The 27,519-nt window shown below is 40.8% G+C and overlaps 2 protein-coding genes across 5 annotated transcripts in view; one reads left to right on the forward strand and one right to left on the reverse strand.

The window, feature by feature from the left end:
* The window catches only part of herc56.1 (HECT and RLD domain containing E3 ubiquitin protein ligase 56.1), an 820,440-nt gene that overhangs the window by 284,046 nt on the left and 508,875 nt on the right, over positions 1-27,519 (forward strand). The window lies entirely within an intron of this gene.
* On the reverse strand, positions 1,842-5,358 carry LOC113744077 (uncharacterized). Of its 4 annotated transcripts, XM_027272363.1 has the most exons (6): positions 5,202-5,358; positions 4,117-4,170; positions 3,705-3,806; positions 3,586-3,614; positions 2,646-2,702; positions 1,842-2,526 (listed from the first exon to the last, which is right to left on the reverse strand). In XM_027272363.1, the coding sequence occupies exons 1-6, from the start codon at positions 5,257-5,259 to the stop codon at positions 2,476-2,478; spliced, it is 351 nt and encodes a 116-aa protein (XP_027128164.1). In that variant the 5' UTR covers positions 5,260-5,358; the 3' UTR covers positions 1,842-2,475. The 4 variants fall into 4 exon arrangements, with proteins under 4 accessions (XP_027128164.1, XP_027128165.1, XP_027128163.1 ...); XM_027272364.1 differs by lacking the exon at positions 2,646-2,702; XM_027272362.1 differs by lacking the exons at positions 1,842-2,526; positions 2,646-2,702; positions 3,586-3,614; positions 3,705-3,806; positions 4,117-4,170 and adding exons at positions 4,178-4,655; positions 4,751-5,065.

Genomic DNA, 27,519 nt, shown 5'->3' on the forward strand with positions numbered 1-27,519 from the left:
ACATCCTCCTGAAGTCATCAGGAAAACACTGAGTGACGACAGATCTGTTTAAAGCAAAGTGCTTTTGTTGTCTGAACCGAACCAGAGACCTGAATCTGGACACAAACCCAGAACTCTGCTGTCACAGTGCTGCACTCTGTAGGCTGGCCATCTAAAACGAACGTTTCTAAGGGTGAAGAAGGGGAAGTTGTCTGTGTGAAGATTGTTGGTTCAGATAAATGTTTGCATGAACGCAGCTTGTTTCCTTTAGATAGAGTTTGTTAGAAACAGACAGGAGTCATGGTGATGTTTGACAGCACACATGAACACACAGGTGAAGAGTCAAACTCCTCGTCCACCACACTTTGACTCTTGATGTCCACGGTGCAACATGTTGCTGCTGTGACATCATGATGTAACTTAACGGGAAGTGTTTTTTTAGACTGTGGTTAAGAGCGGCAGAGCTCAGAGTGGTTAACACCCTCGAATGATGAACAAACATCAAAAACACTTCCAAAGATGGGCTCTTTGTTTCTCAAAATTCAGACTTTTTTTTTATTTCTAAACCTCAGAAGTCAGAATTTTAAGAAAAAAAAGTCTAAGCAACTTTTTCACGTGGCCCTAATCCTCTTCCGTATAGTTTAATTCAAACTGCCAAACATTAGGTAACTGTTGAAGTATGATAAGGTTGTCTGACTGTTAGTTATTGGTTTGATTAATGGTTGTGTTGCAGTTTGCTGACGGCGGCTGATCTAACAGCAGTAAATGTTTTTTAACTACTCGTAGAGACATTTTTGTTTCTCAAAAATCAGATTTTTTCCCCCTCAAAATTCTTTTTTTCTCAGTCAGAATATGAAAAAAGTCTTTTGAGGGAAAAAGTCTGAATTTTGGGACTTCTGTCTCTAAAAATTAGAATTCTGACTTTTCCCCTTAAGAATCTGACTTTTTCATACAATTCTGACTTTCCAGTCAAAATTATTACTTTTTCCCTCAAGTTTCTGACTTTTTCCCTTTAAAATCTGACTTTTCCCTCCTCAGTCTTTTTCTCAGTCAGGATTGTATGAAAAAAGTCAGATTTTGGGGGGGAAATTTGAGGATTTCTGTCTCTAAAACTCAGAATTCTGACTTTTTTCACAAACTTCTGACTTTCTTTCTCAAAATTTTTTTTACATCATCTTTGAGGTTTTCCTAGACTCTGGCCCATACGTGGATGAGGTGCTGAAGATCCCCATTCCTGAGGATCTCGCAGCACAATTTGCAAGACCAGGGAAGCAATAGGTCCAATCAAGGACCGGTCTGTGCCCGTGAAGCTTCCTCGAGTGTCTGAGGACTCCATATCCATCACACCACACAGCTGAGCAGTACCACCCCGATGCTGAATAACAAAAGTTTGCATGATGTTTGAAGGAATCAGGAAAGTCAGAAGTTTGAGGCCCAGGCTTTAGTAACACGTGAAGGAATCACAAACCTCAGTGTAGAATGAAGCACTAAACATTTCTTTATTTGTAGATTATATTGTCATCAGATATAAAAAGAGGAGACTGTTACTGACTCCTTTCAGACTTCAGACAGAATTTTAAGAAAAAAAAAGTTTTTGAGAAAAAAAAACTGAATTCAGAGTTTAAAGTCAGAGTTTTTAGGGAAATTTTGATTAAAAAAAAGAATTTTCAGGGGAAAAGTCAGAATTTTGAGGAAAAGTCAGAATTTTAAGAAAAAAGTCAGAATATTGGGATAAAAGTCTGATTCTTTAGGGAAATTGTTAGAAAAAAAAGTCAGGATTTTTAATTTTTTTTAAGTCTAAATTTTGAGGCCATGCTCGGCCCAGGCTTTAGTAACACGTGAAGGAATCACAAACCTCAGTGTAGAATGAAGCGCTAAACATTTCTTTATTTGCAGATTATATTGTCATCAGATATAAAAAGAGGAGACTGTTACTGACTCCTTTCAGACTTCAGACACATTCAAGCCAAGCACATAAACATCTCAACAAATATGTGAACAACAATGTTAAATGAAAGTGATTAAAATGAGTTCTTCTGTACACAGAGACATGAAACTGAGCTCAAGAGGCTGGAGCTTCAAAAACAAGCAGTACATCTTCAAATCAGGTCTGAATTCTTCAAGTGGAAAACAATTTAAGGACGTTAACAAGAGTGAAATGATGTTTCCTGTTAGATGAAGTTAAACACAGCTGCTGTGTTCTGAACTGGCTGCAGAAAATAAAGATTTTTACAAACGATGAAGGAAAAAAAACATCTGATAAAACTCACAGCGGGCTTCCTGATATGACATGAAGTGAAGAGTTGAAATTAAAAATGGTTCAGCACATATTTGTGATGTGATTTGATGAATAAAAACAAAAACAAACAGTCATCCAAAACTAAAAATGATCTTATGAGATTTTTGTCATCTGAAGGCTTCAACTACTCGTGTTAATGTGACGTCATTAAACTGCACTGAGTCTTTTCTCTGATGAGTCGATGTCGATGTGGTCGATCAGTTTTCATATTTCACCACACCATCATCTTCATCTTCATCAGTATTCACCTGTGAAACACAAACAAACAAACCGTCACTGTGACACACTTTAACTGACAGCTTTCACATGACCGACCCACGTTTAACACCTGAACGCACCATCAGTTACTGTCTGATCTGATCTTTACCTGACTGTCTGCTGCACCTGAACGCATCACTCTTCGTCTTCTTGCTGAGTATGAAACCTGCACAAACACACACAGGCAAACATGATGAGGAAATGTCGTTAATTAACGTACCTGGGAAGTTACAAAAATGTTGACATCCTCCTGAAGTCATCAGGAAAACACTGAGTGACGACAGATCTGTTTAAAGCAAAGTGCTTTTGTTGTCTGAACCGAACCAGAGACCTGAATCTGGACACAAACCCAGAACTCTGCTGTCACAGTGCTGCACTCTGTAGGCTGGCCATCTAAAACGAACGTTTCTAAGGGTGAAGAAGGGGAAGTTGTCTGTGTGAAGATTGTTGGTTCAGATAAATGTTTGCATGAACGCAGCTTGTTTTCTTTAGATAGTGTTTGTTAGAAACAGACAGGAGTCATGGTGATGTTTGACAGCACACATGAACACACAGGTGAAGAGTCAAACTCCTCGTCCACCACACTTTGACTCTTGATGTCCACGGTGCAACATGTTGCTGCTGCAGCAGCCTCTTCCATCTTTGCTGTCCTTTTTCCGAGAACTGAACGGAAAGTGTTTTTTAGACTGTGGTTAAGAAGAGCAGCAGAGCTCTGAATTATCACCCTTAAAATCAAATAGATTACAGAGGTTCATGTGGCACTTTGTGTTGAAAGAAGGGGTGACATGCCACATCTGATGCTGTGCACTGATATGTTCCACCCCTCACAGCCTCCTTGATACTCGAGCACGTTACATAAATGTGATGTTTGATTCACTCAGAGGAACACGAACATAGTTCAAGCAGTGATCATGTTTGTCACCACGACGTAGAAATATACAAAGATAATGTCTCTGAGACAAGGTTGACACTGACTTACAGTCCCTGATGGTTCATACACAGTTTGAATTTTACACATGGGTTCACTTCAGTTCTAGTTTTGAACTCACCGTGTTGTCTTCAGGTGGTCTCTGGTTCCCTGGGAAATAAAGCACAGAGTAACATTTCAGCTCTAAACTTACAGTTTGTGTTCATCAGTCTGAACAAATGTTGCTCTGAATTTTCTCACCTCGAGCTCTGATGAGAAGAACAGTGATCACAGTAATTAGGAGGAGTTCAGCCACACGCATAACCAACATGATGTAGTCCAGAACAGAACAATCTGCACGAGCTGTGGATCAGAAAAATAACGTCAGTCAAGAAAGTTATGATCAAAAACCAGAAGCACAAAACGTGTGTTTAGCACAAGAGGCTGTGAAAAGTCCCAAAAACTGCAGTTCCTCAAACGTCCACTTGAGACTGGCTTCAAAACGAGTCACTCTCCATAAGCCCCCATGTTAAAACATCCAAGATCAGCACCGCGACCATGCAACTACATCTTTAACTCCATCTACAGTGTTTATGTGTGTGTATAAATTACATTCAAACTCTGAGATTTGTTTCATGTTGAATACAGATGAAGAAGCTGCTTTGTTTCTCACCTTCTTGTGATGTTGCCTCCATCGTTGTTGCCTCCATCGTTGTTGCTGCATCACCTGAAAAATCCAAAAACCCTGAATAGACTTATCCTGTCAATTATTGCATTAAAACCAAAAACCCAATAAAAAGACATGTAAACAAACAAACTGTTGAATGAAGAAATGACCTAATTTCTATAAATGAGAAAGAATGATGTCATCTTCTGACTTCAAACATCAAACAAATCATCAAATATAGTTTGTTCCATCAGGATGAAGTGACTTTAAACAGCTCATCATGAGCTCACCTGGTTTCTCACCTGAGGTCTGACGGCTGAAGGGAAACTGCCACACTTCTCCAGTGAAAACATGACTCACTTCACAGTTAAGTGACTTGTACTTCTTTGACTCCTGCTTCTTATAGGTCAAATTAACTGAGCACCTAAGCTCTGATGTCTTCTTGTCTTTAACTTTACCCTCATACACCCACTCCACTCTGTGATTACACCATCGTGGCATAGAGCAGGACAACGTCACCTCATCATTGTTCTCGTGTTCAGTCACTGGTGAAGAGAGTAAAATTCACTTCATCACTATGATCAGAATTATTGGGATGTTTCACAGTTTGAGCTGAAAACATGATGATGGAAATACTCACTGCTAACAGTGTACAGATAAACCGAACTGTCTTCACGTCCTGATTCAAACTGTCTGCAGGTGTAACCACCAGCATCTTCATCTGTGACCTTCTTTATAACCAGAGAACAGTTCTGTGTAACACTCAGTCTGTCTGATTTAGATTTGGCTTCTTCACCAATCTGTCCATTTTTAATCAGCTCTACTATTCCTCTGTTTCTTGGAGCATTGAAGACCCAGTCAGTACGCTCACATTTGTCCTGATTACCAATCACATTTCCACAAGGCAAAGTGACTTCATCTCCAACTCTGACAACAACAGATTTTCCAGTCACTGCTGCTGAAACAATGAGAAAGGGGAAAAAAAGATCAAATCTGAATCTGACTTTTCTGTGAAGATTTAGTCTGAGGATCATTTTAGTTTGTTCTCTAACATTTCTGGTATTTCTATATTTGTTATAAATGCATCTTACCTGTAAAGTGAAGCAGCAGAATCAGAAATGAAGACATTTGAATCCAGAATTCAACCATCGTGCTTCAGTCCGTCTTCTGTCTCTTCTCGGCTGTTAACTGTCACAGTCTGGAAGCTGCTGGGCGTTAAATGATGAAAAGATGAATCTACTTCCTCACAGCGACTCAAGTCCACACTGTAGACAGTCCCACCGACTGTTTGTGACGTTTTCTCAAGGTGAAGAAAAAAAGTTGTCTGTGTGAAGATTGTTGGTTCAGATAAATGTTTGCATGAATGCAGCTTGTTTCCTTTAGATAGAGTTTGTTAGAAACAGACAGGAGTCATGGTGATGTTTGACAGCACACATGAACACACAGGTGAAGAGTCAAACTCCTCAAAGTCAGAATCTTGAAGAAAAAAGATGGATTTTAAGAAAAAAAAAACTGAATTTTGAGGGGGGGAAAGTCATTGCCATTAGCAATGCCAAAAGAAATTGCAAAATGTCTTGAAGGCTATTGGATTAATTGCCACATATCCAAATTATCCCAAAGAATTAACTGTGTAACTGTAACTTCACACAAACACCGTCATCAGGTCAAAAATGAACTTTGTCCGACATGTTTATGATCAAAAACCTTTGTTTGCAGTGGTAATTAGCTCATTTTAGCATGCTGAACTCACACACTGCTGAACTAGTTTCTGTCTTCATGCTAAGACGGGAAGGGTTGCAATAAACACTGCTAGATGCCACAAAAACCTACACACTGCTCCTTTAACCCAGACACTCAATAATATGGTTAAATACTACATCTAATTCCTCTCCACTGAGTTTAATATGCAATTGAATAAACGCTAACTTTGTAATATATTTCCTTGGTGAATGAACTAACCTGTCTTCCCTCGTCTGGCCCAGCACTGGGGAGTATTTGCCGTCATCCATCATCTTCTCTGACAACCACAATTATATCCTGAACGATGCAGACAGCAGGTTCTTGGAGAAACGTGACAGCAGGTCACTAATTGCATCCTGGTAGCTCTCCTTTGATCACATGGTCTCTGTTCCCCGTCTCGTCCGCAGTCGGGGAATGAGAAACAGCAATGTGAGATAATCCATCATAAACATGACAACTTTGTTTGGTTTTGACGTTATTTAATTGTGCCAGATTTGACTGTTTTGGTGTCAGTGCTAAATCATGTAACACTACACTAACTGTCAGTCAGCTGACAGCAACAAGAAGCTGTGAAAGTGTCTGCAGAGAATCCCTCAAATACGTCACTGTAGAAACCTCGAAGCAACATTGCGTAGACGTTAGTATTTTTCCAATTTACCACCCCCAGTTTTAGAGTGCAGTCCCTCTGTGGTAAATATGTCCAGCTGTACCCGAATATTTGTTCTGATTATGTAGCCAGGTGTAAAAAAAACAAACAAAAAAAAAACACTCAGCTATAACAAAAGAGAGAGAGACTGTTTATTTTCTTATATTATCTTTATTTGTAATGTTCAATCGCTAAAGCGTTAATTTTCCCATTACAATTAAATGCACCACACAGGGGGTACCTAGTCTCAGCAGCCAATCAGAAGCTACGCAAGGCACGCTCAGCCTGTCGTCTCGAAGCGAGGTGCAAAGCGCGCTGTTGTCCTGGTCCTTTCCGACTTCAGCCAGAGAAAGGAAGTGCAAAGCGCGCTGTTGTCCTGGTCCTTTCCGACTTCAGCCAGAGAAAGGAAGTGCAAAGTGCGCTGTTGTCCTGGTCCTTTCCGACTTCAGCCAGAAAAGCGAAGTGCCAAGCGCGCTGTTGTCCCGGTCCTTTCCGACTTCAGCCAGAAAAGCGAAGTGCCAAGCGCGCTGTTTCCCCGGTCCTTTCCGACTTCAGCCAGAAAAGTGAAGTGCCAAGCGCGCTGTTGTCCCGGTCCTTTCCGACTTCAGCCAGAAAAGCGAAGTGCCAAGTGCGCTGTTGTCCCGGTCCTTTCCGACTTCAGCCAGAGAAGCGAAGTGCCAAGCGCACTGTTGTCCCGGTCCTTTCCGACTTCAGAGGCCGCTGCGTTTTAAAAGAGGAGAGAAAACAGGAGGAAAACCCGGAGTTTACCTGTGAAAAGGAAAAAAAAGAGTCGGAGCACTTACCTACTGGAGTCTGGAGCTGAGTGACGGAGCAAAGGAGAGAAGTTGCATCGGTAAGACGAGTCAATTATCCGATGGAAAAAAACAACAACTTGTTGACGCTTACCGTCGTCGATGCTAATACTAGCTCTGTGGCTAACAGGCTAACCGCTTGTCCTTCATCTGGAGAGCTGCTGAGCTCAGACACACGGTGAGAAATGTGCATTTAGCTGCTCTGCTGCTATTCTACCCTTGTTTATCCGAGTGCTAAAGAAAGCATTGGTGATATTAAGGTTATGAGAGTGAACTGAAGTGAATAGTGGTGCAACATTTCTGAACATGTTTACATTGTGGTTATCATTTCATGCTGATGTGAATATATTTAAAGGAGAAGTGTTTACATTTTCCTAATGCCAATTTGAAAGGGAAAATTAGTAATTTAATATGTGATGAATGTAACAATATTTTATTTGTTATATGTAGTTTATTGAAGTCATCTATGTTACTTTAACTGGGCTTAAAGTTACTAGAGGGTAATTTTTGGTGCATTTCTCTTTCATGAATAGGCCACATCCGGCCTGCCTAGCTTTTTCATCCGGCCCGCGGCCCATTTTTAATAAAATGTAATTTTATTAAAAATTTTTATAATGTCGTGATGCACTGCTGCGCGGCGCGGTGCTTCTGTGCGTGCGTTTGAGCTTTTGCTCAGGTTGTTACTTTTTATTTTATTGAAGAAAAATTCTTTAAATAAAAAAGATGTTGTATTGCACTTGTTTTTAGCACATTTTTTTATCTATATATTTTTTTATATTTTCAAATTTATGCAGTGATTTTTGTGCTCCGGCACCCCTTGAGCTCATATGTAGTTGTATGCGGCCCCTGGACCAAAATGAGTTCACCCCTGCTCTAAGTCTTTACTCAGGATGTGTACTGTTATTTTATTTGCACATGGTTCTGATATGTTTGTGATAAATGATATTTTGAATGCTAGTTACTTAGTTACTTACCGTAGCTATTACTGAAACCCTGTTCGCAGGAACAGCAGGTAAATGTGTGAGCACTTGTCTAGTTCTCATAATGATACTTAAGACTTAAAACTGAATGTTGTACAACTAAAACAGATTTACTTTAATCCTGGGAACCAGGTGAACTGCAGTAACTCTACAACAAATGAACTTGAAACAACATTTTTTTTAAATTTTGTTTAAGGGCTCCAACAGACATTTTTCTTATTTTCTACTGTGCACACTACTTTTTGTTTCTAATTGTTTGGGTAATTTAGAATTCTGTACAAACCAGACAAATTATCTTTTGTTCACTGTTAAAAATGATAAGAGTGGCTACTCAACTGTTACTCTTGTGTCTGTCTCCTTATTGTTGCTCATACCGTGGCTTCTGTTGAATTTAGTATCTTCTGATTCTGGTCAAGCTTTCACGATTAATCTAATTAGTTACTTTACTGTAATTCACTTTTATATCCTTAGAATTGGATACAATTACATTACTTATGATCAAAAACTAGGGAGCCGACAACTTTGCTAACAGCCAAACATCAACAAGGTCAACAACACCAGACGCCCATACCCTGGGCCGGTAAACCTCTTCTTCTTCTTCTTCTTCCAGGTGGTCCAAAACTTCTGTGGTACAAACAGCTGCTCTGAGCTCAGTCTGGGCAGCTGGCCTAAGAAACTGAACTAAACCTGTTGATTCATGATAGAAAAGTTACAGTGTGGGGCGGCGTTTAGCTCACTTGGTGGAGCAGTCACCCCGTGTACGAAGGGTCGGTCCTTGCTGTGGAAGCCCAGGGTTCGAATCCGACCTGTGGCTCTTTCCCGCATGTCATTCCCCATCTCTCTCTCTTCACGCATTCCTGTCACTCTTAAATAAAGCTTGAAAAGGCCCCCAAAAAAATCATGAGTGCCTGTTTGTTACGTTGAGATTGAGGGCTGCAGAGTGTCCGAGGAGTCTGGACGATCTCGTGCAGATGTTCCTGTATCTTTTTCCAGACGGCAGCAGGGTGAATGGTCCGTGGAGTCCCTGTTTTTCCAGCTTTTGGGGTAAATGGCATGGACAGAGGGGGGACAGGTCCCAATGATGTATTCAGCTGTCCCTTGTCTCATCATCGTTGCTGATGAGGCAACAGCAGCAGTCGTGGGTCATTAGTATAAACAGCAGGACGCACAGCACACAACACTGAGGAGGGGCGCTGGCGCTGATGTGATGGTTGTGGAGGTGATGGTCCCGATGCGTGCCGTCTGGGGTCTCATTTGTCTTTAAATTGAGATGACTTGCTAGAAACAGTGAAGCGGTGAGGAAGCAGTTAGCGAGTGAGGCAGCACTTTAGATTCAATTAGATGATAAATGAATGGCAGGGCGAGACGAAGGTCTGAACAAACTGACGTGTCGATGTTCTTGATGAATGAAAGGAGCAGTGTGTAGGACTTCATCTAGCTTCATCACGAAACGTGAAAAACATTAAACACATCTAATTCTGCTGATATCTGAATACGCTTGCAAAAATAAAAATGCCTTCTGCCAACCAAATAGGGCTTTTTGCATTTTTCATGAGTTCTGCAGCCATAAGCAGAGGGTGAGGTCAGGGCTATTAAGTTGGTATTAAGTCATATTTCATGGCAAAACCTTTATTTTGCACAGCATTCATACGTATTTTTAGGTTAATTATAGGGCAAATGCCGTTTCTCCTGAGGATTTAAAAAAACATAGAATAAAACTAATATATGTGTCAACTGTGTGTTCATGTGTGCTGTCAAACATCACCATGACTCCTGTCTGTTTCTAAAGAACACTATCTAAAGGAAACGAGCTGCGTTCATGCAAACATTTATCTGAACCAACAATCTTCACACCTTCCCCTTCGTCACCTTGACGAAATGTCACAAACAGACGGGGGGGACTGCACACAGTGTGGACTTGAGTCACTATGAGGAAGTTGCGAAAAGCATGCAAGCGTACCGGTAAATATCTCAAATCACTGGAAGTATTGCGCAAGAAATGTTGTCATTAGAATCTGTTTCAAATCTCAATTTCCAATAATTTGATATACTGTATCTAACTCAGCTGAAAATCAAATGGTGACGTGTTGAATTTTATGGCCATCTGTCGTGATCATGTTTGTTTTTCTGTCTGGTTTTCTCTCCTTGGCAGTACATATGCGGCTGAAGGCGTGGCTAGCTGTGAGGTTTCAGTAACAAGGCACACCTGTCTCACACCTGTCTCTCGTCTCTCGTCTCACACCTGTCTCCTGTCCAGCTCTAAAAGTTCCCTGTTGTTGTCGGTAATATGGTGTGGCTTAATCTTTCATACCTTTTTGAGCTTCTTGTCATTTACCGGCGTTACTCTGACCCCTAAAATACACTGCATGCTGAACGGCTGCAGAGCTCCGGAACGACAGCGTACTCCGCCGTCTGCCAACTCACACGTAATCCGTTTGTGATGTGCACGGGTGCGTCTCCACCGGCCACAGAGTGTCGCGAGATCTCGCGAATTCACGCATAATCGTGCGATATTGCCGGCTGTAGTCTCTTTGACTCCTGCAATGGCATTCCACGCCACATCTTTTTTCTGGTGTCCTTATAAAAAGGATGCGAGGTCATAAATGACTAGAATCAACTTCTCCTCATCCATGGTGTCGACGGGGTGAAAAGACGCCTAAAAACCTCTGACCTGTTGACTTCAGGTCGGCCCCGCCCATTACGACGTGTTCTTGTAATCAAACTCGAAAATAAACCAGGAACCGATTTCCTTTCCTGCACAATCTGCTCTGTGCTGAATTTATGTGCCATGCTCCGGCGTCCGTGAACAACAGAAGCTCTGCGTATGTGTTGCGGAGGGCTGCCGGACGCCGCAGTCGTTCCGGAGCTGACACATTGACTAACATTGAAACGTATCGGCTCCGCATGCAGCGTATTTTAGGGTTTAGTGTGTCTGGCCTGTTTTGGACTGCGGTATCTTTCACACAGTTCCTTCCTTCAAGCTCTTCCCTGTGTACTTTGAGCGTGAACGTGCTCTGAAAACTTCATGTTAAACTGCAAATTACATTCAAATATTTCTTGAATAAAAGTGTAAACTTTGGCCTGATGGTAGCACGTGAGGAAAGGAGAGGAGGTCACCAGAAATGTTAGGATCCATCTTCAGGAGACTATGAATATAGAAAGACAACATCAGAGAGACTTCCAGTGACTTAAATCAAAATGTCATGTCACTAAATGATTAAGACTCATCAGGTGTCATCAACACCTCACTGCCTCTCCTCTCACTGAAGTCATCTGACAACAGCTGTGATATCAGTTTAGTCTCGGCCTCGTCAAAACGTGTTCAGCGTCCGTCCTCTGCGTCTGCCGCCTTATCTCAATGGGCTCACTCTCTCACTGTAAAAACGCCAGCGTTAGAAATACTGGCTGGTTTAAGCCATTTGCCTTTACTTTAGCTTGGTCGTGTTTCAGCAGTTTCAAATGAAAAGGGGACCTGGCAAGCTGTTGGGGCCTCTATAATAACCACAATAATTATTTGAATTGTTCAGTGACTGCGGCAAAGTGCTCATACTTTCCATAATAATGGAGAGCTGGGCGTTAATGGCTGCAGGCTGAGGAATTTAAAAAATGGCCTTAACCAAATCCCAGCGGAGCGATCATGCATAATTTATGATGTTTGTGTTGCTTGGAATTCAGCGATATATAAAACATTGGGGTGGAAGGCCCCGACACGAGGATGCATTTTTAAAAGTTTACACATCAGGCTTTTTGGTCACGCTAACATTTCCCTCATAGATTCTATCTGAGCAATTACTATCTAGTGACAGTTTTCTTTAAAAGCTAAAGAGGAAGCTTGCAGAAGACGAAGAACCAATCTCCTAACCCCTGGGGCAGGTGCTGATGTGTTTACCCCACTATGAGTTTGACTATTACTTTCCTGTGTGGGCTTTGTATCGGCTCGGAAATAAGCAGCTTTCAGCTCGGTTCCTGCTGCCTACGGGGTCGGTTCAATACAAATTCATTTGGTCGTGTCGTTTAGAGTTTAGCTTGCGGTTGGGCTGTGGATCAGAATGACACTTCTGTTCGAAAATAACAAGACAGAGACATTTTCTTGGGTGGGAAAGAGATTTTTTATTTTTTTATTTTTTTTTTTGCGAGGGCTAACTCTGGTAATGATTGGCAGCAAAAAAAATCCATTAGGTCCAGATGATTCCTGCAAAACAAGACGTAAAAAAAGAGGGATGATGGAGATAAACCATCGTTAAGACTTAGAAGTGAATATGTTTGTGACACCAAACAAATCAAGATTGAGAAACTTTGCTGTTTCTTAAAGCTGCAAAAATAAAACCTAAAAAGAGCAGCTGTGGTTACCAGGATTTTACCATAATAATAAATACGATATCATTTTTTCTAATATTACAGTAAGAGGATATTAGTACTGTTGATTTCACATAAGATTGACTGTAAAATCTACGGATATTTTAAAATATAGAATAAAAAGCCAAATACTACCAAGTCATGACAGTAAAAAAAATATCTACAGACATTTTTACAGTGTAAACAATTACTACACTCATAGTGACAACCCCACAGAGAATTATCACCACAGGTTTTCTCAGCTCATTTTTTTGGTTTTCCAGCCAAACAGCTTTCCTACACTCTGAGAAACTTCCTGTATGCTACTTGCACAGCCACAAATTCCAGATATATTACTTGGCAAAGACCAACAACCAAGCCAAATGGACAGAATATTGAACCTCTGAGTGAGGCCACCAAAAACAAGACTATAAATTAATTTTAATGTTATTCCAGCTTTATTAGACCATAAGATGTAAAATGCTAAATGTTTGTACAGAAATTGAGAAGAGGACTTTTGGACACTCTGCAGACTCCGACTGTATTATACAAAGTTATAGAACTGAAAGACCCGGAGACACAATCAAGGGGTGTCATTGCTTAAACTATAGATAAATATTGTTGGGTTCATGGGTTGTACTGCACTTTATTTATTTTTTGATTATGTTTTGCATCTTGAGTACTACAACTGAGTATCTGTAGTGGACACCAAGCACAATCACACAGGCTGTTATGAACACTGTTTGTGAAGTGTGTCATATAAATCAGCATCAAACACATTTGAAAGGTTGTTTTGTATTTTTGTTCCTGCGACGTTCAACTATATATAAAAAAAAATCTCAGCAGGACGTATATTTCACTGTGAATGTGTGACATGAACAGTGTTTCACTATGTTTCTACGTAATGTTCTCGTACTAACTCACATAATACAAAAACAAAGTGGAGAATGAATGTGTGTGTCTGTGTTGTTGAGACTATTTAACATCTTTACAGAGAGTCACACAGAAACAGAGCCAGAAGTCTCATAACATGACTGATGTGATCCGATCAGACACTGTGCACACTTTAGATTTCATATGTTGTGTCTGTATATATCGGTGTGTGTGAATATGTGTCTCTGCTGCATGCTGATAAATGCAGAGGCTCTGTGTCTATTTGCTGTCTGCCTTCCTCTTCGCAGAGTCAACTCACAGGAGATAGTTGCCGAGAGGGAGAAATGTTTTAACCGCGCTGTCACAGTTTGATGTTCACAAAAGGAGAATGATGATTTGAATTAGCAATGACTGGGAACGTTGTGTGTCGTGAAAAGACTGATTGAAAATAGTAACGGCTCTGTCTGACTACACTTCACCACATTTACATCTCCGGTAAATGAAAGAAATTGGTTCTTAAAATCTTTGACTGTATGAATTTGGTCTCACATAGACACATGCACATGTTTATGTTTAATGCATATTTGATTAAAGCTTACTGTAAGCCGTCTCTAAACAAAGATGATTTGGAAAATTTCCATTCAGATTAGCGTCCAAATGCAAAACGTAGATCCACATACTGTATATTTAAGTATTAAAGGCTCTGTGTCATATGGATATGCTGGCAGGAGTTCACTTGAATTATTCTCATATCAAAGTGTCACTGTGTGAGCAGAAGATGTGGATTAACCATATGACACAAAGACAATAGCAGAGTGGTTGCCAAGGTAAAAAAACAAAACAGATCCATCATATGTGCATAAGTTATTATATTGTGGGGACGCTGATTTTTCATCACTGCAATGTTGCAGTTGCTCTTGTTTAAGGTCGGAACAGGCATTCAACTCACTATGATCAGTCACGGATCATGGATGGGTTTCCCTCAAAGCCCCGCGGGTCTCATTCAGCCGTTAAAGTGAACCCTGAGACGCTGAGGGGCGTTACAGATCGACAGAGTTCGACAACCTGCGAACGAGAACGAGGTCTCACTTAAGGTGGACTAACCTTTTGAGCTCTCCTAGAATTCTTTAGGAACCATTTCTATCCGCTTCCTCTCGTGAAGCTTCATCACAGATCTGTGGTTGAAACGTCTAAACAAGCTGTTATCATCTTTGATTTCCCATGTTGGGTTTGGTCTATGTCATTGTTTTGTGGCAGCATGGACAGCATGGAGTGTGTAATCTCAATATGATACTGTGTGTGTGTGTGTGAGGGCAACGTCAGGCTTCACTTTGTATGCAGCTCTTGCAAAAAATCAATTGGGCTCAATACCTGATATGTGTTCTCATTTGCCACAGGGTATGTAAAGCTATATTACATACAGTGCACGTGTCGCTTCCTAACAAAGTGCCGGCAGGTGCAGATCTGCGATTCAAAAGAACTGAAGGCCTGATACAAAACACAGCTGAGGCCGTGAGTTTGACATTTTGGACCTGACGAGTGGAACATAAATGTCTGTACAAAATGTTTAAGTTATTGGGATTGGAAACATGAATGTGTGCACCAGTTTACAAAACCTAACCCTATTTCTGTCGAGGTCAAAGAGGTGGACCGACTGAAATAACAAATCATGCAGCATTGGATTCTTGTCAAGGCTAAGTTAACTAAACTAGATGGTAACCAGTAGAGATTTGCTACTAGCACCAATGCACTTTATTAATTAGTATATTATAATATATTATGTATTAATCCAATGTTACATGATTTGGAAAACAAACTTACAGAGGTGGCCTGTGGTAGCCCTGTGGCGGTTGCTGTCGCTGTGGAAAGATTTTGTATTGCCACCAGAATGGCTCTGCTGATATTCTCTGCTAACGCCAATTCATTCATTGACATGTTTGCAGAGCGACCATGGCTTATGCAAGCGAACATGACAGCTCAATCAAAGTGACCCCCTTGCAGGTGACACTAAAAACTCAAGTACTCTTCAAATAAAGTTTCTCCAAATGTGTTTTGTTATTTTAGGTAGTTATTGTCAGGATAATCCATGTGCAAGAGTCCATTTCCCCGGATAAGATGGGTTTTATTCATCATTTGCCACTATAAACACACTCTGACCTCCTCGAGCTTTTATTTTGGTACTTCCGGTTACCAGCATTTAAATTTGCATATTAGCTAAATATTTAGTTTCACCCGAAACATTTAGATTTAGATTTAACATCTAACATTTATATTTAAATATTTAAAATATATCTAACCAGTTTTTTAAACATTGTTTGAAGCTAAATGTGACAAAATGTTGCTGTTATTATTTTCAGCGTGAGCCGCTTTACAAACAACACCCCATACACAAAAGTCCAGCGTGTAACATTTAAAGAGATGTTTTGGCAGAAAATGGAATATGATAACAATAACTATGTCTTTATGTGTGTATATCAACCTGAAAATAAGAATCATTGTGTTTTTATAACCTTTTTATATTTAGAGAGGTTCTCTTCTGCAGAGTCCACCATGTTCCTACAAACCCAGAATGGACAAGCTGTAGTTTATCCTTCATGCTCGGAAGGCGGAGGGTGAGGCAAGTGGTATTTAGTTGGTTGCAATCTGCAACTTCACCACTAGATGCCACTATACTGCAGTTTTAAGGCTGCATTCAGATCAAATCAGGTGTATGTTGGGGTGGTGGGTGTTGTGGGTTTGTCTGGTCATCGGTTGAGTTTCTGTTTGCTGTTTTTCATCAGACTGCAACCGAAACTCAGCACCTTTATTCAAATGAACAAGAAAACAAACTGTGTGACCAAATACAAGACATGAGACTATAACATTTATTACATGGCAGAAAACAGTTGTCGGATGGTTAAGGACGATCTGGAAAGTTTAGTCAGCATTGATCTCAAACTCAGCTGAGACTGACAGGAACTCGGGAAGTCTGTAGAAACTGACCAACACTGAGCTAGCTGCTAGTGTGGCTAAAGTCCATCCATTAGTAAACCCTCCACACGTACTGCGGGAATCAAATTGAATTTCCTTCAAAGATTGGATCAATAGTACAGTGACGGGGAAGAATACACAAAAGGTTGAATCTGTGTGACGCCTGCAGTGAATTCATGTCGGACCGCGTGCATGTGTTGATGCCATGCCACTTTAATCATCGTGTCTGTCCCAAGCTGCTAATGCTGATTCAAAGCATGTTTGATCAGTCTGCTTTTTTTTTCTGGCATCCAATATGCCAAGAGATGATAACATTCTCTGATCTGAATCAAGTCCTGATCGAAAGTTTAAAAAGGGCAGCCCTCGCTGGGAGAGAAAGACAATCAATTTTTCGTCCCAATCACAGATAAGATTCAAGATGAGATATTCAGTGGGTGAAGTGGCGGGGGCCGACATACTGATTAAATACTGATGTGTTTTTATGTCCGGAGAGAGTCAAGCCGTTAAATCTCTTGCATCTCAATCTGTGAGCTCCTCTTCAGTCTCTTTTCTGCTGTCCGCCGCTCTATTTTCTCAGCCTGAATGACGAACAAATGTCCACTCTTCATTATCAAATGACACCAAAGCTGATTATGCAGAGATGCACTGTAAAAATGTCAAATTTCACAGTGGAAAAACTCCCAAACCGTGACGGTAAAAGACTAAAATATGCCATGTGTTTTCCTGAGTAAAACCTTTATACAAGCCATGAATCCAATAATATCAGTTTAAGCAATGACACCCCTTGATTGTGTCTCCAGGTCTTTCAGTTCGATAACTTTGTATAAAAAGTGTCCAAAAGTCCTCTTCTCAATTTCTGTACAAACATTTAGCATTTTACATCTTATGGTCTAATAAAGCTGGAATAACATTAACATTCACGTATCGTCTTGTTTCTGGTGGCCTCACTCAGAGGTTCAATATTCTCCCTATTTGATTGCTCGGTTCTTGGTCTTTGCCAATTATTTGGCGTTTGAGGCTGGGCGAGTAGCATGCGGCAGGTTTCTCAGAGCTTTAGTGTTAAACAGCTGTAATGTCGGGCTGTGAAACCAAAACAATGAGCTGAGAGAGGCTAAAGTGTGAAGCTGAGAAGACCCGCAGAGTCACCAAACTATCACAGTGAAAGTGACTGTATACAGTAAAACACATATGTCATATGTATGCATCATTTAAAGGCGATTTATACAGAATGAACATTTTACAGTAATTTTACTTTCAATTTAACAATACAGAATGAACATTTTACAGTAATTTTACTTTCAATTTAACAGGATGAAGTGATCTTTGGTAGAAATGAAGCGTAGTCCTTCAGAAGTTAGTGAGAATGTTTTCACATGGAGACTATACGCCACACGTTTGAATTATTTCAGCTCCATCTCTGGGAAATTATGTTTTTCCCCCGTCACTTATCAGAACTTCAGCCGCTGTTGATTGGAGAATCAGAGCTGAATTCATCCAAAGTTGATCCACAATGTGAATTTTAATTAATTTTTAGATTTTAAGCTCCATGATTGGATGTTTTTTTGTTTTTTTGTTGTTGTTTTTTACTATAATGCGCCTCAGGAGGCAAATTTTGACGTTTTCATGCAAACTGGCTTCAACTTTTCATCACACACTGTAAAAATAAATAAATAAGTAAAAATAGTGTTGTTTTTATGGTGTGTGGTTGCCAGAACGTCACTTTTTTACAGTATTTGTAAGTTTTCTAATTTCACAGTAAAAGGATATTACCTTTTCGTTTTTACAGTTAATGTTGTATAATACAAATAAATGATGAAAAAAAAGAAACTGACATCATAATACCATATGTATGCCATTTAAAGTAGGTTTTACCATGAAATATTAATGTTTTACTGCACAATTAACAATCTCTAATATAAAATACGACTTTATTCTGTATAAATTTGCTTTAAAGTATCATATAGATATATGTTTCACTGGATAAGATGGCAGCTGTGGTTGCCAGAATCTTACCGTAATAAATACTGTACTTTTTCTTCTGTTACGGTAATAAGATAATAGTTCTGTTGAGTTTTTTTTCCACATATTTTACTCTTTAACCTTCAAAGAAACAAACAACATAAAAATTCCATATGAGTGCCGTAAAAAATAAACTAAAGTTTCCGGTATCATCTTTTTGTACTGATGACTAAACAAGGTCGTTCTCCACCTGTGAGTCATGTAACCTTGTCTTTGGAGAAACCTCCAATCAAATCGAATCATGAGCAGCGCTCACACGGAGGCGTTCGTGACGTGACGGGATTGGAAACGCTCTTTTGGCAGAGCGGCACTCCGTGTGGAAATCTTCTTCCCGGCATTAGTTTCAGATGATAAATCCCTTAAACACACACACACACACACACACGCATACACACACACGTATACTACCTAGATTATGCCCGGCCAAAAAGATTGCATCATTTATTTACACAATCAATTATTGTGCAATCAAAACATCCACACTGTTTTAATAAAAAAGAATTGCTTCTTTCTATGCAAACTTCCTGTTGTTGTGCCAGTAAAATCCGGCCCTCTGAAAATGAATCACGGCCATTTGAATCTCTCGAGGGGCTGAAATGGAAGACAGATATCTTTAAAAATGAAATTAGAGAAGCATAACTCTCTGCAGCTGACAAAACACGCGATCCATCACTCGCTGTTACGAGAAAGGCAGCATGGACGTAATGCCAAATAAATCCACCTTGTGCTGCTGCCCTGAAGAAAACACTGCTGTGAACACACACTGTGGGCATCTGTAATGCCTCTGCAGTCATCTACTGAAGTTTCTCCATGTGTTTCTCTCCACCTTCTCTTTGCAGGTTATCTTAATGCTCTCGGGTTATATTTTATGCCTCACGATTCAGATATCTGCACCCTGACTGCTGTTTGGAGAAGTTCCAGTGTCTCCCAAAAGGCCACGAGATGTACCACTATGACAGACTCAAAGTTTCACACGGGTGGGTTATATTTATGAGCAATGATTCACACTGTAGCTGACTACTTTTTGGAGATGTGCTGCCTTTTTTTTTCACCCCCCAAAAGGCCTTGAAGGATTTTCTCTCTCTCTCTCTCAGATAGCACCCTGAACGGTTTTCCTCTTGCAAGCAGCTTCACGTAACGAACAAATTATTTTCCTGGTACTACTTTACAGAGGAGATTGAAAAATATGACAAGCGAGCAGCAACACTAAATGCTCGTCACACTGATAGCCTGTGTTTGGTGTAGGCTGGCTGCATTCCAACATGCAGATGCTCCCACTCGTATGCTAAAATGCACACTGAGGTTAAAAACAGCGCTACAGTTCAGCAAACAACTGAACATGCAGCCTGTCTGTGGCGACAGCGAGGAACATCAACACTGTACGTGGGTGCAAGTGTGCATGTGTATGTTACAGCACTATCAGACCAACTCATGTTTCTAATTAGTTTCATGCCACAGATGTTGCAAACAGCTGCACTACGCCGTGCTTTCCTCTTCATATATCCGCTTGTGCCAACTTGCACATTTGTATCGTTTGCATATTTGCTATAGCGGGCTTTGCCAAAAGCCCGTCTGAGTCTAAGTTACATGCCTGCCTCACAGAACTGCTCCTTTTTTCTTAGACACAGGTGTAACTAATAACATTAATCGTGACTCACTGGAATGGTTTACCGGCACACCTAAATGGAACACAGCCATCATCCCACATTAGCGCTCTCCCTTCCATGACATGTCAAAATATCCGTCGTGAGAAAAGGTCGGCTATGCATGTGCTTGTGATGTTAAAACCAATTAATTCCAGCTGGACAGCTCATTGTAATTTCCCAGCTGGGGATGTGATAAGACCTGCCGGGCTTCCTACAAATTGTCTGCTAGCTTATAAAACACAAGGGAGAGGCCATATTTTTAGTGTCTGAATCAGGAGAGAGGACCTGCAATTATTGGTGCACATTTGATTCTAGAATTCTCTTTTAAATAATGTGCATATAAAAGTTATGCAGCGAGATCGGACTCAGAAATAACATCTGGTCTAGCAAATCCAGATTACATCTCCAAAGAGAGTCTGGTGTGCCTTGCATGTGGCATCACTCCTCATGCTTTATTTTCAAGCATGTGGTACTGATTGCACATCTTTGTTTGTTGTGGGGTCATTGGAGTTCCTGGTATGTGGTTAGATAATGTCAGGAATGTACAGTTGGATTCACTTGGAACCAATTTTCTTTGTGCACTGCTGGAAAATGGTGGAATGCTTCCTCCAGGTTGGGATTTTGGGGTCTTGTTGACGAGTGATGGGGAAAATGGAGCGTGACATGGACCGGCGGGTTGGTGCGGCATTGCCAGTATTGCGGATGTTGTTCCGGACTGTTGTGGGGAAGAAGGAGCTGAGTCAGAAGGCAAAGCTCTCGATTTTCCAGTCCATCTACGTTCCAACCCTCACCTATGATTTTGTTTGGTGGATGTACTTGATCGTCTTGATTTGGCGCCCCTAGTAGCTTCCTCTTGATATAGCTGCTATAGACTCCCATGCATGTGTCGACATTTTCCATATAACAGAAGGTCATATCAATTCGGGTGTGGGACAACCCCAAACGTTGCGTGAATGGAGTTGATATCATGCACCTTTACCATTGCTAGGTACCATTAGCAGTCTGTCAGGACTGCAGTTCAATGCCTTGTTGATATATCTTGTAGCAGATTGTGCCAATTATCTGTTAAAGTTGTCAGCATCAAGATTAAAGAAAAAGTTTAATAAACTTCCACTGTTTTTCACCCCCTCGCACTTACTCGACATTACTGACGTATTTCAAAAAACGCCTCACTAAAGCCTGTATCAGGAAACATCTCAAAGTACAAGAAACAGCATCACAATTACAGTAAAAGGGATCACTGTAATTCACCCTTGGATAATCCAGTTGTTTTGACCCAGCCTTCCCGTTGAGAGAACGGTAGCTTTGGCAGATTTAATTACAGTGCTATGTAGTGCCGGTTGTTGCCACACAAAGGAACGACCATCAGGAGTGCACTGAAGGTGAATCTGCGCACACCTCCTGATAATCTTCTTCAACATAGTTGCTTTCCGTTCTGTTGATTACATTGTGTCTGCTCAATGTGGCTGAATTTAGAACAATGAGGTGGTGAAGGTGTCAAGCTTGAGAACTAATGGAGTCCCCGTGGGTTCAACCTGTGCTAGCTGTACGGATGATTAACTCAAGAAAACTTCTGATAGGCTGCAGTCCCCCAATATCGAAGCCATGTACTCATTATTGTGCACTCATATAGTACACTTAGATATCATAGATACAGAATTGTGTTTCTCCAAACGAACAGATGTGATCTCTTCATTATGTGATAAACTTTCTCCTCGGGCTGCGACACAAAGATAAGAGTCGGCATTATTAAGTGCAGTAACGGAGGTAAACAAACAAACAAAGGATCAGAAACAGCTGACAATTCATCGTTATCTGAGTCTTCATTGCAGCCTCGGACTGATTTTATCTGATGCTGGCATTAAGTCGCTAAGCTTTCATGACAGAAACAAGTCATAAAGGTCAGAGCAGGTGGACTCTGGAAGACAGAGACTGTTTGTTAGCTTTGACAACGGTTGAATTTGGGGCAACTGGACTTGGTTGTCCGTGAAGACGTTTCACATGTCATGGAAGATGACTTCAGTCTGCTGAGTCTGTAGGAACTGTAGGATCCCCTCTTAGGATCCCCCAAACACAGGTCAACACAACACAAAACACAAAGCAGCCTCACAGTCTGCTTTTTTTTCTGGCATCCATATGCCAAGAGATGATAACATTCTCTGACTGAATCAAGTCCGATCGAAAGTTTAAAAAGGGCAGCCCTCGCTGGGAGAGAAAGACAATCAATTTTCGTCCCAATCACAGATAAGATTCAAGATGAGATATTCAGTGGGTGAAGTGGCGGGGGCCGACATACTGATTAAATACTGATGTGTTTTTATGTCCGGAGAGAGTCAAGCCGTTAAATCTCTTGCATCTAAATCTGTGAGCTCCTCTTCAGTCTCTTTTCTGCTGTCCGCGCTCTATTTCCTCAGCCTGAATGACGAACAAATGTCCACTCTTGATTATCAAATGACACCAAAGCTGATTATGCAGAGATGCACGAAAAAAATGTCAAATTTCAGTGGAAAAAACGCCAAACCGTGACGGTAAAAGACTAAAATATGCCATGTGTTTTCCTAAATAAAACCTTTAAACAAGCCATGAATCCAATAATATCAGTTTAAGCAATGACACCCCTTGATTGTGTCTCCGGGTCTTTCAGTTCTATAACTTTGTATAAGACAGTCGGAGTCTGCAGAGTGTCCAAAAGTCCTCTTCTCAATTTCTGTACAAACATTTAGCATTTTACATCTTATGGCTAATAAAGCTGGAATAACATTAACATTCACGTATCGTCTTGTTTCTGGTGGCCTCACTCAGAGGTTCAATATTCTCCCTATTCGATTGCTCGGTTCCTGGTCTTTGCCAAGTATCTGGCGTTTGAGGCTGGGCGAGTAGCATGCAGCAGGTTTCTCAGAGCTTTAGTGTTAAACAGCTGTAATGTCGGGCTGTGAACCAAAACAATGAGCTGAGAGAGGCTAAAGTGTGAAGCTGAGAAGACCCGCAGAGTCACCAAACTATCACAGTGAAAGTGACTGTATACAGTAAAACACAGTCATATACAGAATGAACATTTTACAGTAATTTTACTTTCAATTTAACAGGATGAAGCGATCTTTGGTAGAAATGAAGCGTAGTCCTTCAGAAGTTAGTGAGAATGTTTTCACATGGAGACTATACGCCACACGTTTGAATTATTCAGCTCCATCTCTGGGAAATTATTGTTTTTCCCCCCGTCACGTATCAAAACTTCAGCCGTTGTTGATTGGGAGAATCAGATGAATTCATCCAAAGTTGATCCACAATGTGAATTTAAATTAATTTTTAGATTTTAAGCTCCATGATTGGATGTTTTTTTGTTGTGTGTTTGTTTTTACTAAATGCGCCTCAGGAGGCAAATTTTGACGTTTTCATGCAAACTGGCTTCAACTTTTCATCACACACTGTAAAAATAAATAAAATTAAAAATAGTGTTGTTTTTATGTTTGTGGTTGCCAGAACGTCACTTCATTACTTTTACAGTATTTGTAAGTTTTCTAATTTCACAGTAAAAGGATATTACCTTTTTGTTTTACAGTTAACGTTTGTATAATACAAATAAATGATGAAAAAAAAAGAAACTGACACCATAATACCATAGAATGCCATTTAAAGCAGGTTTTACCATGAAAATAATGTTTTACTGCACAATTAACAACTCTAATATAAAATACGACTTTATTCTGTAAAATTTGCTTTAAAGTATCGTATAGATAACGTTTCACTGGATAAGATATATTATAATACGTAATAAATACTTACTTTTTTCTCTGTAATAAGATAATAGTTCTGTTGAGTTTTTTTCCCCCACATATTTACTCTTTAACCTTCAAAGAAACAAACAACATAAAAATTCCATATGAGTGCTGTAAAAAATAAAGTTTCCGGTATCATTTTTTTGTACTGATGACTAAACAAGGTCGTTCTCACGCTGGAGTCATGTAACCTTGTCTTTGGAGAAACCTCCAATCAAATCGAATCATGAGCAGCGCTCACACGGAGTGTTCGTGAGGTGACGGATGGAAACGCCTTTTGGCAGAGCGGCACTCCGTGTGGAAACTTCTTCCCGGCATTAGTTTCAGATGATAAATCCCTTAAAACACACACACACACAACACACACACACACACACACACACACACACCACACACATGCATACTACCTAGATTATGCCGGCCAAAAAGATTGCATCAATTTATTTACACAATCAATTATTGTGCAATCAAAACATCCACACTGTTTTAATAAAAAAGAATTGCTTCTTTCTATGCAAACTTCCTGTTGTTGTGCCAGTAAAATCCGGCCCTCTGAAAATGAATCACGGCCATTTGAATCTCTCGAGGGGCTGAAATGGAAGACAGATATCTTTAAAAATGAAATTAGAGAAGCATAACTCTCTGCAGCTGACAAAACACGCGATCCATCACTCGCTGTTACGAGAAAGGCACATGGACGTAATGCCAAATAAATCCACCTTGTGCTGCTGCCCGAAGAAAAGACTGCTGTGAACACACACTGTGGGCATCTGTAATGCCCTGCAGACATCTACTGAAGTTTCTCCATGTGTTTCTCTCCACCCTCTCTTGCAGGTTATTCAATGCTCTCGGGTTATATTTTATGCCTCACGATTCAGATATCTGCACCCTGACTGCTGTTGGAGAAGTCCAGTGTCTCCCAAAAGGCCACGAGATGTACCACTATGACAGACTCAAAGTTCACACGGGTGGGTTATATTTATGAGCAATGATCAACCTGTAGCTGACTACTTTTTGGAGATGTGCTGCCTTTTTTTTCACCCCCCAAAGGCCTTGAAGGATTTTCTCTCTCTCTCTCTCAGAAGCACCTGAACGGTTTTCCTCTTGCAAGCAGCTTCAGTAACGAACAAATTATTTTCCTGGTACTACTTTACAGAGGAGATTGAAAAATATGACAAGCGAGCAGCAACACTAAATGCTCGTCACACTGATAGCCTGTGTTGGGGCGTAGGCTGGCTGCATTCCAACATGCAGACGTCCCACTCGTATGCTAAAATGCACATGAGGTTAAAGACAGCGCTACAGTTCAGCAAACAACTGAACATGCAGCCTGTCTGTGGTGACAGCGAGGAACATCAACACTGTACGTGGGTGCAAGTGTGCAGGTGTATGTTACAGCACTATCAGACAAACTATGTTTCTAATTAGTTTCATGCCACAGATGTTTGCAACAGCGCGACTACGCCGTGCTTCCCTCATATATCCGCTTGTGCCAACTTGTACATTTGTATCGTTTGCATATTTGCTATAGCGGGCTTTGCCAAAAGCACGTCTGAGTCTAAGTTACATGCCTTCCTCACAGAACTGCTCCTTTTTTCTTAGACACAGGTGTAACTAATAACATTAATCGTGACTCACTGGAATGGTTTACGGCACACCTAAATGGAACACAGCCATCCACAATTAGCGCTCTCCTTCCATGACATGTCAAAATATCCGTCGTGAGAAAAGGTCTGCTATGCTTGCATGTGCTTGTGGTTTAAAACATTAATCCAGCGACAGCTCATTGTAATTTCCCAGCTGGGGATGTGTAAGCCCTGCCGGGCTTCCTACAAATTGTCTGTGCTCAAAAAACAAGGGAGAGGCCATATTTTTTAGTGTCTGAATCAGGAGAGAGGACCTGCGATATTGGTGCATTTGATCAAGATTTCTTTTAAATAATGTGCATATAAAAAGTTATGCAGCGAGATCGGCTCCAGAAATAACCTGGTCTAGCAAATCCAGACTCAAATCCTGGTCCTGTATCAGCAGGTTGAATTTACAGGCTGGTTTGCTGTGTTGAAGGCCTGCACGTGTCCTTCATATCCAGGTTCACGAGAAAAGTCTCGGACCTTGTTCACCTTAGCTTCCTTCACCTGTGCAACCAAGGCAGCAAAGCATGGCTTATTCTCGTCTTTTTCACGGTGCATCAGAAGGACCGATGACATCCCAAAGAGAGTCTGGTGTGCCTTGCATGTGGCATCACTCCCATGCTTTATTTTCAAGCATGTGGTACGGATTGCACATCTTTGTTTGTTGTGGGTCATTGGAGTTCCGGGTATGTGGTTAGATAATGTCAGGAATGTACAGTTGGATTCACTTGGAACCAATTTTCTTTGTGCACTGCTGGAAAAGGGTGGAATGCTCCCTCCAGGTTGGGAGCGAGTTGCTGCCACAAGCGAAGGAGTATTTTGGGGTCTGTTTGACGAGTGATGGGGAAAATGGGGCGTGACATGGACCGGCGGGTTGGTGACAGTATTGCGGATGTTGTCGGACTGTTGTGGGAAGAAGGAGCTGAGTCAGAAGGCAAAGCTCTCAATTTTCCAGTCCATCTACGTCCCACCCTCACCTATGATTTTGTTTTTGTGATGTACTTGATCGTCTTGATTTGGCGCCCCTAGTAGCTTCCTCTTGATAAAGCTGCTATAGACCCCCATGCATGTGTCTCATTTCCATATAACAGAAGGTAATACAATTCGGGTGTGGGACAACCCCAAACTTGGCGTGAAGGGAGTTGATATCATGCACCTTTACCATTACTAGGTACCATCAGTCTGTCAGGACTGCAGTTCAATGCCTTGTCTTGTAGCAGATTGTGCCAATTATCTGTTGAAGTTGTCAGCATCAAGATTAAAGAAAAAGTTTAATAAACTTCCACTGTTTTTCACCCCCTCGCACTATCTCCACATTACTGACGTTTTCAAAAAACGCCTCACTAAAGCCTGTATCAGGAAACATCTCAAGTCAAGAAACAGCATCACAATACAGTAAAAGGGATCACTGTAATTCACCCTTGGATAATCCAGTTTTTGACCCAGCCTTCCTGTTGAGAGAACGGTAGCTTTGGCAGATTTAATTACAGTGCTATGTAGTGCCGGTTGTTGCCACACAAAGGAACGACCATCAGGAGTGCACTGAAGGTGAATCTGCGCACACCTCCTGATAATCTTCTTCAACAGTGTTGCTTTCCGTTCTGTTGATTCCATTGTGTCTGCTCAATGTGGCTGAATTTAAACAATGAGGTGGTGAAGGTGTCAAGCTTGAGAACTAATGGAGTCCCCGTGGGTCAACCTGTGCTAGCTGTACGGATGATTAACTCAAGAAAACTCTGATAGGCTGCAGTCCCCCAATATCGAAGCCATGTACTCATTATTGTGCACTCATATAGTACACTTAGATATCATAGATACAGAATTGTGTTTCTCCAAACGAACAGATGTGATCTCTTCATTATGTGATAAACTTTCTCCTCGGGCTGCGACACAAAGATAAGAGTCGGCATTATTAAGTGCAGTAACGGAGGTAAACAAACAAACAAAGGATCAGAAACAGCTGACAATTCATCGTTATCTG

The sequence above is a fragment of the Larimichthys crocea genome, chromosome XX (assembly GCF_000972845.2).
Source record: "Larimichthys crocea isolate SSNF chromosome XX, L_crocea_2.0, whole genome shotgun sequence".
NCBI lineage: Eukaryota > Metazoa > Chordata > Actinopteri > Sciaenidae > Larimichthys > Larimichthys crocea.